The 14,412-nt window shown below is 41.9% G+C and overlaps 2 protein-coding genes and 1 long non-coding RNA gene across 8 annotated transcripts in view; 1 reads left to right on the top strand and 2 right to left on the bottom strand.

Moving 5' to 3' along the window:
- LOC135308640 (uncharacterized) overlaps positions 1-4,062 on the bottom strand; it is a 32,574-nt gene extending 28,512 nt beyond the window's left edge. For all 3 annotated transcript variants that reach the window (XR_010369022.1, XR_010369020.1, XR_010369021.1), the window contains exons 1-2: positions 3,828-4,062; positions 2,776-2,821 (exon numbers count right to left, since the gene is read on the bottom strand). This is a non-coding gene — a long non-coding RNA (uncharacterized LOC135308640). The remainder of the gene's footprint in view (positions 1-2,775; positions 2,822-3,827) is intronic.
- HIBCH (3-hydroxyisobutyryl-CoA hydrolase) overlaps positions 1-7,045 on the top strand; it is a 37,625-nt gene extending 30,580 nt beyond the window's left edge. For all 4 annotated transcript variants that reach the window (XM_064433849.1, XM_064433850.1, XM_064433851.1 and 1 more), the window contains 2 exons: positions 49-82; positions 5,018-7,045. In XM_064433849.1, the coding sequence (XP_064289919.1) occupies positions 49-82; positions 5,018-5,133 (150 nt within the window). In that variant the 3' untranslated portion in view covers positions 5,134-7,045. The remainder of the gene's footprint in view (positions 1-48; positions 83-5,017) is intronic.
- On the bottom strand, positions 7,042-10,548 carry C10H2orf88 (chromosome 10 C2orf88 homolog). The gene has a single exon (XM_064433858.1). It carries the CDS (start codon positions 10,536-10,538, stop codon positions 10,275-10,277), a length of 264 nt encoding a protein of 87 aa, XP_064289928.1. The 5' UTR covers positions 10,539-10,548; the 3' UTR covers positions 7,042-10,274.
- Positions 10,549-14,412: the final 3,864 nt, after the last annotated feature.

The raw sequence follows: 14,412 nt of genomic DNA, 5'->3' as shown, positions 1-14,412 counted from the left end.
TAAATGTAACCTGTCATGTTAACAGGTTTTTTTTTTATAATCTTTCAGAAAGGCCATGACTTCTACGAAGGGGTTCGAGCAGGTAAGTATCCACACCAGAAACACTCCTCTAGCTTAATAGCACACAAATTCACAGTTGTGGTGCTTCTTTGGAAATCACTACAAGTGCATGCAGCACTTGTAGGAAAAAACTTCCCAGCTTTCCTTAGGTTTTGCTTATTGAACTTCTGTGTGGCCAAAATTTATTATTGCTCCAAAGCACAAGAGCCATGTTGTTTCCTTTGTGCAATCTCAGTTCCCTACTGTTATTATCCACCTGGTTGCACCATTTCACATTTAACACTGACAGTACTGAGTAGCTGCATGCATCACTTGTGTCCAGGTTTAGTGTTGCCACAGAGCTGGTTCAGCCAGCTACACAATGCTTTGAGACTCAAAATCAAAAACAACTGTTTGTATAGAAAACTGTTAGAACAAAGACTTACTTTCCCCCATGTCTGGAATATCTCTGAACGGAAGTGCCTTACTACTAAAAAACTATATATGTAAACTTAACATTAACTAATTCAGCACTTTAAGGCATTGGTCAAGAGAAGTAGTGGTAAAAGTAGAGCAATGGCTCAGCAAGTTCATGCAGGGGACAGACTCCAAGCCTGTCCTTGATCCTACTGCTGATTCACTGTGCAGTTTGTCAAATCCAAAGTCACATCTGGTAGGAGCTGTAGCAATTATTTATGTACTGTTCATCACGAGATGAAGTAAAGCACAGGCATTTATTTTTCCAAGGAGCTTACAGTGCAAAGCATTTGGATGGATAACTTTTGGTTGGACTTTTAATTCACACGGCTACATACTCAAGTATTATCACCTCCTCCTCATTGTTTTATATCTGTCTTTTTAAAGCAGCTTAAACTCCACTTGAGGAATGGATATTAGTTGGAGTGGCTGCTATTAGTAACACTCTACTAAAGATAGCCTGGGGTGAGAGATGCAAAATTTATTCATACAGCATGGGGAAGGTTTCCGACTTCAATTAATTAGTCTTTAGCACTTACTAGCAGACACTCCTTTGAAGAATTTACCACACATGTTGAGAAGTGGTTTTCATTATGTTGGCAATGGGGACAAGGATACCTTAAAAATACTGTTTCTGGGATATATTCTAAATCAGCAAATAAGCTGCTGAAATGTAGTTATTCAGGAAGTGACAAACTCCAAGTCTGAGAGTCAGAAGAACACCAACTGAATTTCTCCTTGAGAGGCACAAGGTCATGAAACCACCTGGGACTGCAGTACAGTACAAAGGCAAATCCCTTGTCAGAATGGCCAGGAAATACACAAACTGCCTGTAAAGAGGCTGCAAGAACAGCAGTTGGGAAACTTCTCTTTTATACAGGATGATGTAGCAAAAGTTCAACTGTATCAGGGGAAGGAAAAAAACAAACCCACCAAAGATCCAAGTGCACTGAGGGGATTGCTTATAATAATAATAATAATCATCATTTGTTCCTGTAGCACTTTTGTTCTCTGCTTACTGCATAGATCTTGTTCTCAGATTTTCAGATTTGTTTCTCTTGTTGCAGAGGAGTGTAGAATGTGACTCAAGATCACTTCTGTAATTTGGTCTAATTTCTTAAAAATCATTATCCATCAGTGTGCTGAGCATCCTTTCTAACAGGAAGGAAGATTAGTAAATACTTCACAGGACCAACCATTGTGAATAAAACTGATAAAAGTGTTACATATTAGCTTTCTGTTTCTTAAAGCCTTACATTACAAGCATTTAAGAGCCAGCTCTTGACCCTCTTACCACAAAAAGATCTACCATCAAAAGAAGTTGAGTTACAACAATCAGATTTTAGTTTAAGAATGTTTCTCGGCAGCCAATGGCCACAGGTCAGGTTTTACTAATACCTTTCATCTGCTTCAAACCATAATTTTAAAAGGCTTTCTAGGGAGTAGTTTTAAAGCTTTTTAAACCTGCTTTGACCTGAGGTCAAAATTTCTTCTTTTTTTTTTAGCCAGTTTTCTTTCAACCTGAAAATCTGCTGTGGCAGTCTTCCCTGTTTATGATTCTTGTGATTGGAGTGATTAAAGAAAAGCCAAAACTCTTAAAAGCATAAAACACATGGATCATATTTCATCAGCATTTTCCTATAAAATGGTAAATGTGGACTTTGAACACATTAGGTATCAATTTTTCACCCTGATTAATAGAATAATATGTCAGCTAAGAAATGCATAGGTCTGGGTAGTTGCCAAGAATTGTTTTTCAAATCTTTCTGCCTAAGAAAAATGTTCATTTTTGGAGTCAGTGCTGAGACATGTCCAGGTAGGATACAATCTCAGCAGCAAATCTCAGGGACAAATATCTGTTAATTCACCCTCCTAACTCTTTGTGCAGGAATGTGCACTTGAAATGGAATTGTAAAGGTCTTCTACATCTTGCTGATGCTGCAGAGATGGTATTTCTGTGCAGCTTCTGCCACCTCCCCTGCAGGGCTGGCAGATGTGAGCTGTACCCTGGGCACCCCAGGGCCCTGCACGAGCTGAGATTTATGGCAGCAAACAGAATGTCAGGGCTTGGAAATACCAGAGTTTTGACTGTGCTGGAGGAAGCTCAGCAACAGAGCACTAACTGAAGTTTGGTAAAGTCACTGCTACTGAAGAGAAGGGCTTTGGGATTTTGATTAAAAAAGGTGACACACAAGAACAAACCTTTAACACAATGTCTGTGCTCAGTTACCTTTATCATAATGAATTTCCTTAGCCTACCTTAGAAGTCTTCAGAACTTCTGTTTTCTTCATGATTGATCTCAAGCTGGAGAGATAGAGAATGTAAAGAAGTTAATGCAGAAAGGGACTATTTTCATGATACTGCCAGAAAACCATTTTGACTTATACAAGATTAGGGACTCCAGTGGGGACACCATTATGAGCATTGAGTTTCTCCTCCACAGTAAAACTGGCCACAGATCCAAACAGAAAGATGAACTTGAATAGACAGCAGTACCCTGGAGAACTGGCAGCACTTACTACAGCCTGGCAGAGGGGAAGCTGTAGTAACATACACATAGACACATTTTCCTCTTTATTTAAACCATCTCTACTCAATGCTGACTTTTTTGTGGATAACAGTTAGACTGTGAACTTCAACTGAAATTGAAGAAAATTTGTAGATAAGCACTATTCCAATAGAATAAATATAGTTGATTTGGGATAATTACATCTTTTAACCCAAGCCAATCAGTGGTTTCACTGTGTTCAGAAATACCCTGCAAGATCACAGCTTTTCAGTAAGTTACCCAGTTGAACAACATAGTAAAAGCACTCTTTCACAGGACTTTTCTTTTAAAGAATTGTCCTTACGGATTCTGTTTTCAGTGGAATTGCAGTTTCCCATATAATGGGTTACCTTTCACAATTAATTTGTTTCTAAGGAGTCCTTAGTTCCCCATTAACAAGTAAACAGGTGTGGGGCTCTGGTTTGCCTTTCTCTGTGGTATAGCTAAAGCATTGTGATGTCTGTATGCCTTCAGCTACAGAAATATTTATTAGTGCAGTTGTCATTTGAACGGTGTGTATTTCCTAGCCATTCTCAACTATTGGTTAAAGAGAAAAGTTAAAGAAAAGTTTTCAGGTCACATTTTTTTTACAACAAGTTGGTAGGCAGACCATAATTCCTGTTTTTTTTGGTAAGCACAGTCTCTAGGTAGGTATTCTTTTAACTGAACACAACATTCCACCCCCTTACACATTCCTCATCTTGGATATTTGTAGTTCACTCAATCAGAACCAACTCAGTTTAGAAAAACATGACAACTTACCCAAAAATAGCTGTTATTCTTGGAAATATCTGGTCTCTATGAGTGTTATAGTTCACCTGCCTTTAGAACCATCCACCTCTAAACTCTTTGTCAGAAAACAAACAAATAAAAGTCATTCTTAGGAGAGAAATTTCCTTGTCCTGCCCATCCTCTCTTATCTGCTGTGGGCTGTGTTGGTCAGGAGGTTCCCCCAGGCCACAGGTGCATTTCCAAATCAGGTGCTGATCTCACTCATCTGAAGGGAATGAGGGTTGTGAGGGTTGTTGGCAATCAGAACAGTTCTTACAGCTGTTCTTCTTTAATTGATAAAAAAATCACATTTTCAGTAGCACCTTTATAGGTTTCTTAAAACCTGCATGGTGCTTGGAAGGATGCTCTGGAATTCTATTCATACTGGTCAGTTTTACACACAAATTAACTCCCTTTTGTTTTCTTGTTGCTAATGCAGCCATTGCTGACATGCCTTCGACATTCCGGATACAGGGAATGTTCTTTGGGAATTGGCATTTTCTTGTTAGCCTTTTGCATGTGATTCATTCAGTGATGGTATTTATCTTCAGTGATGTATTTCTCAGGATGCAGCATGAAGTCTGTGTACTAAGGTTATACAGATTGTCACAGTTCAATCTACCCAGGCCTCAGTAGCTGTCAGTATTTACAAATAAACACCCTCGCTTCCCACAAAGATACCCTGCTTTACTCTCTCCTCATGAGTTCTTTCATTATTAATGTGATGTGTTTAAATTAGCTTTAGGCACTTAGCACCACTGAGTCACCTCCTGTACTCTCCCAAGAGTCAGATTTTGCACAGAGGTGTGAAAGCCTTGTCCAAAAGCAGCACTGTAAAGTGCCATTCGCAGGCTCCCGTGAAGCGTAAGGCAGCCAAGAGTGGCAGGCCTGACTAAAACACCCATTTCAGGTCTGTTCCTTCAAATGCTGGGCTGCTCTGAAGTGATTCACTGTTCTTTTCATCATCCAGCAACTCCCAGAGACATCTCTGGGCAGGTCACAACTCAGGAACTTTGATTAGAGTAGAAACATCTGTGTTACAGGAACTCTGCCTTCTCCAGAGCACACAGATTTGTCTCCCCCATGGAATCACTGTAGTGATCTGCCTTGCTGCAGCCTTAAGTCACTTTAATTAGAGGAAGTTCATGAGTAACTTTGGTGTTTCTCTGTTCACCTGGCAGTGCTGATTGACAAAGACCAGTCCCCCAAATGGAAGCCTGCTGCTCTAGAAGAAGTCAGCGATGAATTTGTGGACAGTTGTTTTAAACCACTGGGAAACAACGATCTCAAGCTGTAAAGATCAAACCTATTGACATCTTATCTATCTGCTTAGTTCTGTGATACAAAAACTAACTGCAGTGTGATCAATTTGGACAAGACTTTTTTAACTAGCCTGAGATTCACAAGTCTATTTTTTTTTTCTTTTTTCTTTTTTTTTTTTTTGCATTCAGGAACATTCTCTGTAATGAGAAAATAATTGTATCTCTGTTTAATAATGGGAAAAATCACTTCAAGACAAATTGTTATTTTTACTGCTTACACAGTGATTAACATTTAATTTTTTGCATCAACTCTTAGTTTAGGAGGAGCCCTTGGGGAAAAGAGCACAGTTTAAGGGGTGACCTAATAAGAAAAAGTCAAGAGACCTTTTGTGTTCTTGGCTTTGTCACTGATCTGGTAAATTGAGATTTGTGCCACAGATTCTTCTGTGTACAATAAAAATAAAATATGGTTAACCTTTAATGCAGTCAGAGCTACAAAGGAAAATGCAAGACAGAATCCATGGTGTTAAATATCCTTTTAAATAAAAGTTCAGACTGATACATTATTAGTCTGAGAACAAGAAATTGTTGTATTGATTAAACATTTGTCATTTTTCAGCCTTGCTGTGTGATGTAAACATTGTTTCAAACATGATAATCTTGCCAGAGCCTGAAGCACACTTCTCTTCGCTTGCATAGCCCACTTTTTAAAATGTCATTATGTCTGATTCAACTGCACGATCAGTATTTCACAAATTCAGAAAATTGCTGGTTTTTCTTGGTCTTACAGTGGTGAAGAAACAAGTGCCTCAAACCTCGCTGTGAACACCAAGCAGCAAATCCCAGTGCATTCCAGGTGGCAGGGTTCTGATGCTGGTAATACATTAAGTTACACAACATAACCAGAACCCCTTGATACAAGTATTTGTGGGAGGGAAATTATTTTCTCTATTGTATATGCAACAGACAGCTACTAACCTTTCTTCAACATTACGCCTTCTTTTTTATGCTTCACCAGATCACGCAGCAGTGTTTCTTTCTGCTTACTTCTACACTTACAGGCAGGTCACAAGTACAAATTTTGGCTTCTCTGAAGACCAAAGGAAGAAAACTTCTGCTCAAATGCCATAGTCAGTAACCAGCACCACCTGACTTTTTGGGGAATCAAAAACTCAGAGCTGCAGCAGAACCATTGTGGAGTTTTCAGCTCTGGGCAGTTTTTATGACCAACAGCAATGGTCTGCAATGGCTTAAGGCTCCTTCCTTTCCAGGAGCTGTTGCCTGGAAACACAGTCCAGGAAATTCAGGTACCAAGGTGAACTACCAAGAGTGACTTTCAAAAAATCAGAGGTGAGCAAATGGGGAGCTAAATCAAGAAGAAATGGCGCCTTGCTTTGGCACTAGAGTGTTGTAAGATAAAATTGTTGAAATTTCAGCTGTGAGTTTATGTTACCATGGACATACTTGTTGTGGGACTGTCCTTGAGTTTAGTTCCAAAAGTAATTGAGATTTCATGAAAATGTCTAGGTAATTCAGAAAGCGTCACATGATTTTCTAGCTCGAGTTGGTCCCATAAGAAGTGCAAACCTCCCCCTGTATTATTTAGAATTTTTATGTGTTTTATATCCATAAACAATTGCTATTTTAAATTTATTTTTTCAAAATGAGTTGTCTTAATAATTCCATTATTTTTGTATAAAAGGAGCAGTCTTCAGTCAACTACATTAAATGAAAAACACAGTAATTCCCAGGGAGTAGGGATCATGGCTCCTCTGATTGTACAAGATCTTAGGAAGAACATACTTTTGAATTAATAAACTTTGACTTGCATGTTCAATTGCTTCCAGAATTTCTGTGAACAGGAATTATCCCAAGCTCAAGGTAACTGGATCCTGTCCAATCTTTGCAATCTTGTGGTTTTTTTCAAATAAAAGGCATACAAGCAGATGGTAAGTTGAATTTTATTTGGTCCACAAGAAAATATTTTCCACAAAAAATATTGTAAAAATATATTGTAGTGTGTTTTATTTGGGAATACTGATGTGCCTTAGTCCAGAAATGTCAACTTTACAAAGTTGTGCTGCAGTTAATGTATTTTGAACCATTATTAGAATATCAAGTCAGTCACATCATACCCACTCAGATTAATCTTGTTTCCTGGAGAAAATATAAAGCAAATGTATTTTTAACTCCTAAATAGAAGTAAACAGTTTTGCAGAGTATGCCAGTCCCAAACTGGAGCGCCTTTATTACACAAAATGAAGTCAAAGAATCAATGGTAACTTAGCTGGAAACCCATTGTCAGTGGCTCTGTAAAACTAGCACAGCACAAATTTATTTAGGTGAAGAAGTCTTGATTTTTGCCATGTATTAGTATTGTGCCTGTTAAATGTACAGCAGAGCTCTGGAGAGAGACCTCCCTCCATCTCTTACCAGACTAGCACTGAACAGATTTATTTTCTATTAAGGGTAAGTACATTATTTATAAGGACAGCATCCTGGAAAAGAGATGATTTTCCTGGTGAGAAGCAGTCTCCCTGTTGTTTGCTTTCCATTTGCTGCGTGCCTTCCCTGAAGTGCCAGTGTCATGGAAAACATCCCAAAGCAGCTGGAATTGCACTTGGGGCCATTCTGGAGCTGCTGCAATCTTCAGGCACCAGCGAGGGCTGAGGTTGGTGGCTGCAGGTGAGGGACTGGTCGGGCCACCAGCAGCTGGTGCTGTGGGGCAGGAGGGCAGCCACCCCACAGAGCAGCTCCTCCACAGGGGAGCAGACCCTGGGGCACGTCCCCTCCTCTGGGGAAGTGCTGATCCCAAGGGATGCTGGAGTGGAACCTTAGGCTGTGCTACAGCTCTGCCTGCAGCAGGCAGCTGCCAGCAGGGAGCTGCTTTCAAAAGGGCATCTGATATTCCTGAAGAGTGTCAGGTGCTAAGGCTGCATCCAGGGGAAGGATTTGAGACGTGGCAAGAGGAAGCACTGCAGCACCTCGCTGCCCGTGGCAGCCTCCAGGGAGCCTTGTACAAGGGCCAGGGCAGATGCACCCCAAGGTGCTCTGACAGTGAGTGCAGTGTTCTACCTGCTCCTCACCTGCCTGGCCAACAATGGCTGTGGAGCTTTGGCTTTTTATTTTTCATCACTGTCGTTAGCAGTGTTCACATCCTCAAGCCCACACTCATGTTAGAAAGGTTGGCCCTTTTTTTTTCTATTTTGTGATAAAGCTTTATTTTAGCTAAAGTAAAAATATGAATCTTTTTTAATACTGTGCTTAAGCAATATCCAATTGATATGTACTGACTTGATCAGTGTTTTGGCTTTGCTTTCTAACACACACTAATACATGGAGGTATTTTAGAGCAAACAGGGTATGATCAAATGTTCTATATGCTGTAGAACTGGAAGGAATGTCACTGTTAGCAGGAGAATTTAAGTGAACCATAAAACCTTAGTCCCACTTTGCAAATGGCTTTGAAGACAGCTATGTAACTTCAAAGAGGACATTACAGCATAAGCTGATTTTGTTCCCTTTTCCAGCAAAAGCCTGAGAACAGCCCTAATAGCAGGTCACTGGGAATCCAGTCTGGCCACTGGGATTTAATGGCAGTCTTGTGCTGTGTCACAGGGAAGCATTTTCCACCCTTCATTCCAGATAAAACCCTTTCCCCATATAGGTAAATTTCAAATATCTAAGTTTGTGTCACAACATTTGCAAAACAGCTCAATTCATAGACTGTCTACAGCATTTGACATGGTCCTCTTTCTGCTTGCTTCCCATTGCTTGAAAAATCATGCTTTGGATCATTTACTAGAACTATGTGTACCTTTTAAAAATAGTAACAGCTTTAGCCAGTATGGAAAGCATTTCTCTATAAAATGAAAACAAAATGGAAAGCATTCTGATCTGGGAAAAAGAACTTTGTTTTTTACACTGGGCATCACAGAGAAAGGAACCAACAGGTGGTAAAAGCCAAGCTGTTAGAAGGCTTCACTTTGTATAAAATATCAGCAACATTGTACCTTTGGGATGAATGAAATTGATCCATGGGTGTCCTGATCTGTCCAAGGGCAGCTGTGAGTGCAGTGGGTCAGGCTGTGGGTCCTGGGCAAGCAGGGAGCAGCGTGTGGATGCACTGGGGGAGAAATGCAGCCCTTGAGCTTTGGGCCTCAGGCTTAGTCCCTAACTCTGCATTCAGGGCACTGCTCAGGGATGGGGCTCCTGTGGCTCCTGCTGGCATTGCCATGAACAGCTTTGCCAGTGGGGAAGCAGCAGCTGACAGAAGCTGAAAGATGTCCTGTCCCAAGGATGGTATTCAGAGAGGAATTCCAGTGTAATGCAGCCACAGCTCCCATGAAATAAACTGTCCTGAAGCACTGTCACACCTCTGAAGGTTCCTTTCACTAGTTACCATCAGTAGTTTTTGCACATCTCTCTGGGTTACAGTAAAACAACAAAACCAAATCCTCTCAAACCAGCACCCTAACACAAAAAATCCCCAAACAAAACCAAAAAACCAAAGAGCTTTGGTCTGAACACAGCGACCAGATGTCATTAACCTATCTTACTGCAGGGTTTTAGAGACAAGCTCATGCATTTACAGAAGCATCTGTTAATGATAATGCGCTGCTTATCGACACTGGCATGTTTCTCACTGGTTCACTTCAATGGAAGGTGAATAGCATCATCATCCAAATGGCTCCCTGAATACTGCTGGGGTTTACAAAGTGCCTCCCATCACCTTCATTTTGTGATTTTACAGATTTGGTTAGGTCACAGAATCAAAAGTAAAATTTATGATAGCAGTAACCTTTGCTACATGCAGACCTTGATTTCACTTCAGCGAAACAGCAGACAAATTCACCAAGCACAGCAAGTTCATCTCACCTACAGACAGACCTCTGATCTTTAATGCAGAACACAGAAATAATGCACGTTTTGTCCTCTGTGGCAGTGCTTGTAGAGGTGCAGGGCAGCCACAGTCTTCTCATCCTCCTTTTAGCGCTGATTTCTGCTCACATCCAGCACGTACAAAGACAGAGATTGACTCAACACATGGCTGACAACGAATGACACTCGACGAACGGCTTCTACTGCGATCCAATTAGTCTGTTAGCAATCTAAAAGGCAAATTTTCTCGGGCTCTCCCTGCAGCCACCTCCCCACGGGGGCGCTGGCAGGAGGCTCAGGGCACGTCGCTCTCGATGAAGGGGATGTCGCTGTACTTGCTCTCGGTCACCGCCCACTGCTTGACCGCCTGCTCCAGGATCTCGCGCGACAGCCGCTGCGCGTAGTCCAGCACGATGGTGCTCGAGGGGCCCCTCTCCTCCGCCTGCACCGCCAGCAGCGACGACTTCTCCCCAGTGCACCCCTCGCCGCCCGCCCCGATCCGCTCATCCTGGACAGCGTTGGAACCTTGGAAGGCAGCCTTGGATTTGATGCATCCCATGGTACATTGGAAAACGCAGCTGCAGAAGTCAGTTCAGCAGCATGGTTTGATCAGCTGGAAGTGGTTCCCTCCTTCGATGCAGTGTCGCTGCTTCTTGCCAGTGGCTCCAGTTATTTTCAAAGAACAGAACATCTCCTTTTGTGCTTCTTCTGAGGAAATCTGTCAAAACAGTGTTTCATATAAAGGCAATAAATACATTACCATTCTCAGTGAGCTCAAAGGAAACGTAAATTCACTACAGGCGCTTGTAGAAGCGGCTTAAGTAAATCTCTGCCCAGCGTGCGTAAAATGTTTTTATCGGTAACATCCATCTACTACAAGTAGGCAAAGTTTGACCTGAATTCACGCTGCTTTTGAATGCAATTCCCAGTACGGGATGTAGGCCATCTAGGAATGTAAAAGTCTTACAAAAAAAACAAAGTCTGTTTCTTCCAAGCTGACAATGCATTACACTTCTCCTGAAACTGCAAACAAATAGTGTTTAGCTTCAGGGACTGCTGCTGCTGGAATTAAACACCAAAACCACCCCACAGCAGCACCACACAACCACCATAGCCAGAGTCCCGTGTCATGGCTGCCACACGCCCTCTGGGCACAGTGACACTAACTCCCAGTGTCATTCTGCTGTTGCTGAAGGAGGCTGGAGCAGCGCAGCCACCAGAAGGTATTCACAAGGAACAAGAGCTGGTTTTGTTTTTTCCCTGGAGAGGGTAGGGAAAGCAGCAGCAGCCTGCTGTGACCAAGGCAGTTCCAACAGAGCCAGAGCACCATTCTCACTAGAGCAGGACGACTCTACATCTAGAGAAGGGAAAGTGACCAATGAAACACCTGGCAGAGACCTTTTCCAGTCCTCAAGATCCAGAATTGGTCAACTCCAAATATGGGTTTTTGTTTACTGGCCTACAAAGCTGTTTCTGGGGCTACTTTCTCTCAGGCAAAGCAGAATCTCACGATACGCCTGACTTTGCTTGGCATGCTCTTACCCACTTATCAGAGTTAACAGACTGCCAGCCAAAATAAAGACTGCGCAGCACAGAAACCAACTGTTCCCTACAGCTTCACCCAATGACGTTGTACTAAGGTCAGCCAAAGTTAAAAGATTTTTTGTAAATAGCCTTTGAAAACACAATCGTGGCAGAGATGTTAAGCCTTATTTATTTCTTTAATACACTGGAGGAAATAGGGGCTCCAATCCAGTAACCTGACCACAGGCAAATATTTGCAGAGGAAATCAATCCCATTTGCAGGCAAATGGTGCTTCACAGGTAGGATGGGACTTCCCCGGTCTAGCAGCTGACTCAGGAGAACCAGATTCCTGGGATAAGTTCCCCTCCTGCTTCATAAAAACCATTGCTAGCTGTTGGTAGGGCTGAAGTGCAGCACAGGAGTGGCTGGTGCTCCTGGCAGAAGTCAGTCCTAAAGGGCTCCAGAAACCACCAAGTCCACAGAAACACTGTCACACCTTTAGTTTGGTGGCAGGACATTTCAGCATTGTAGAGGAATGTTTGTAGACCACCTCAATGAAGTTCAGTGAGTCTCTTTGTGCAGCACGTGCCCAGGGCTTTGGGACAGGCACTGTACAAACACAAACCCTGCTGCCAAAGGCTGATCTCTACTTACAGTTTTACCCAACACAGAGGACAGCCAAGCTATCAGATTTTTATTCCAATAACTCATCATTAAATGAGTAGAGACTGGATGGATAACTTGTCATGAGATGAGTAAACAGCAGGGTTCCCTTCACTGCAGAAAAAACTACATTTATCCCTATGGAGGTTCATACCCATGTCTATCCACATAGAAACTTAACATGCCCCCAGACCAGAGGCCAAGGAGAGGCCTGAAAGCAATTCAGGCAGCTGAATAATTCAAAGCTTTAATAGTAATATCTTGTGCATGTCTAATTTCAATATTTACCATCAATAAAACATTAATACTAATCACTTCCACTTGCTCTTCTGGATAAATATGTAGATCCAAGTACATGGTAAAGAGTCACTAACAGCAGGTACCACCCAGCACTGCTGATGCCTGAAAGCTGCACTTTGATCCAGCCAAGGTAATACACAGCTGCAGTGTATTTTTATCAGAGTTTATCCCTGACACTTTCCTTGAAACAGTCTATTCAGATTCGGATATTTTTTTTATCCAAGTCTGGAGGTACAGTTTTCCTTTTTTTTTTTTAAGCTTTTTAATGGAGGTCTGTTAAATAGAAGCTAGCTTTAGTTAGGATTTTATCATGTTTCCCTTTAATGTTTCCCTCATGCAGCTGGAGATTTCTGTTAGGGGACACCAGCGTATGAGTTAGTATCTAATGGAAAGGACAGAATGTCAGTAGAGGAAGGATAAACTTCTTCTTAAAGCAGGTAGGGAGAAATTCCCTAAGGTCAGCATCTTCCTCTGCAGAACTCCCCACCTCTGCCTCTTCATCTGGGCCAAGTCAAACGCTCCTGGGACTGTCCTACACAGAGGACAGGGCGGCTCTAAAGCTTGCAGACAGCAAGGCACACAATACAACTCAACTGTTCCAAATCGGTTGAGCTTCAAAGCCAAGTTATGGACCCCAGTTTGAATTCCTGCCTGTTGCTCATTTCATTCTTCACAGAGCTCAGTGCTTTCCAAGCCACTGCAGTGAGTGTTGCAGTTTGCCCGGTCTACTGGAGTTAATAATTGCTGGCACAGAAATAATTGCAAATGAAGCTGCCCTCAGCCTTCTGGCTGCTTCCGTGTTTTGCTGACAGCCCTTGCCTGCACGCACATGGTGAAATGCTGTTTAAATCCTCTCTAACTCATCTCCAGAGTGTTAAGTTCTGACAGATTTTAACATCTCTACCTTTCCTCGCAATGCTCATACCCTGCAAGGGAAAAAACCCCAACAAATTAAACCAGCTCATTTTACTCCCAGCACGATGCTGCATCCTGTAAGTGCACAAGGCAAAACTGTGTGACAGGAGCCTGTTCTGTCAGTGCCCAAGCTCTGCTCTGAGGCCAGTTGTGCCTCAGACATCACTGCAAAGATGGCTTGGGGCTCAGGCCAAGAGCTCTGCAGCTCCTCACGTGACAAAGCCGCTGGGCTTAGCTGGAGCCAGAGGTCAGCGAGCTCTGCTCACTCTCAACCAGGAGCTAAAGCAGCATCATCAGAAAGCAGAACTCATCTTCTCCTTTTAGAGACAGATTTTACAGTAGGTGAAATGCTGATTTATTCATCTGAAAAACATAGGCCGCTAGTTGTGCTCAATTTTACTGGATGCACAGTCAAGATGTTTTTAAATGCTTCATTTAACTTCAGCACAACACTGTGTATGATTTTAATGGAAGTCTTGAAAACAATCAATTCTATATTGGAATTGGAACTTCCCAAGGATAAGTTCAGATGTTTTTTCACCTAATACTTTATTTACTGTGGTAATACTAGGAGTGAGAAAATATTGAGGGGGTGGTAGCTGAACTCAGCAGGCACATGAGGACTAAGCAGTCTCTTTGCCAGCCTGGCAAAGTGTTTCCTGCCAATGTAAGTTCATTTCTAGCTACTGAAGGAAACAAAAAAATGGTGAAAGGATGCCTGCAATTCACTATTAGACAATATAAATGAGAGGAAAAAAAGCATTAATTGCATAACTGCCATTTTAAAAAACAATTTGATTTTTAAAAGCATTAAAATAATAAATAAAAATAACTGCAAAAAGGTAAATGTGCAGTATCAAAAATTAAGGGTTTCACTGGCCTCTGCAATCCACCATCATATGACAACAGGCAGAAAAGCAAGCATTTTGCTGTTATGCAACATCTGTAGCCATCATAAGCAGGTATGTTCCTGCTACCATTTAAATGTTTTCCATCCATGAGAACCTCAGGAAAAAACCTTGAAATTCAA

This window comes from Passer domesticus, chromosome 10, assembly GCF_036417665.1.
Source record: "Passer domesticus isolate bPasDom1 chromosome 10, bPasDom1.hap1, whole genome shotgun sequence".
Classification (NCBI taxonomy): Eukaryota; Metazoa; Chordata; class Aves; order Passeriformes; family Passeridae; genus Passer; species Passer domesticus.
Note: the sequence above shows the minus strand (reverse complement) of the source record. Positions and strands in the feature narration are given on the sequence as shown.

What these genes read in the sequence shown, in the direction of transcription:
- C10H2orf88 (XM_064433858.1), bottom strand. Translation starts at nt 10,538, where the DNA reads ATGGGATGCATCAAATCCAAGGCTGCCTTCCAAGGTTCCAACGCTGTC.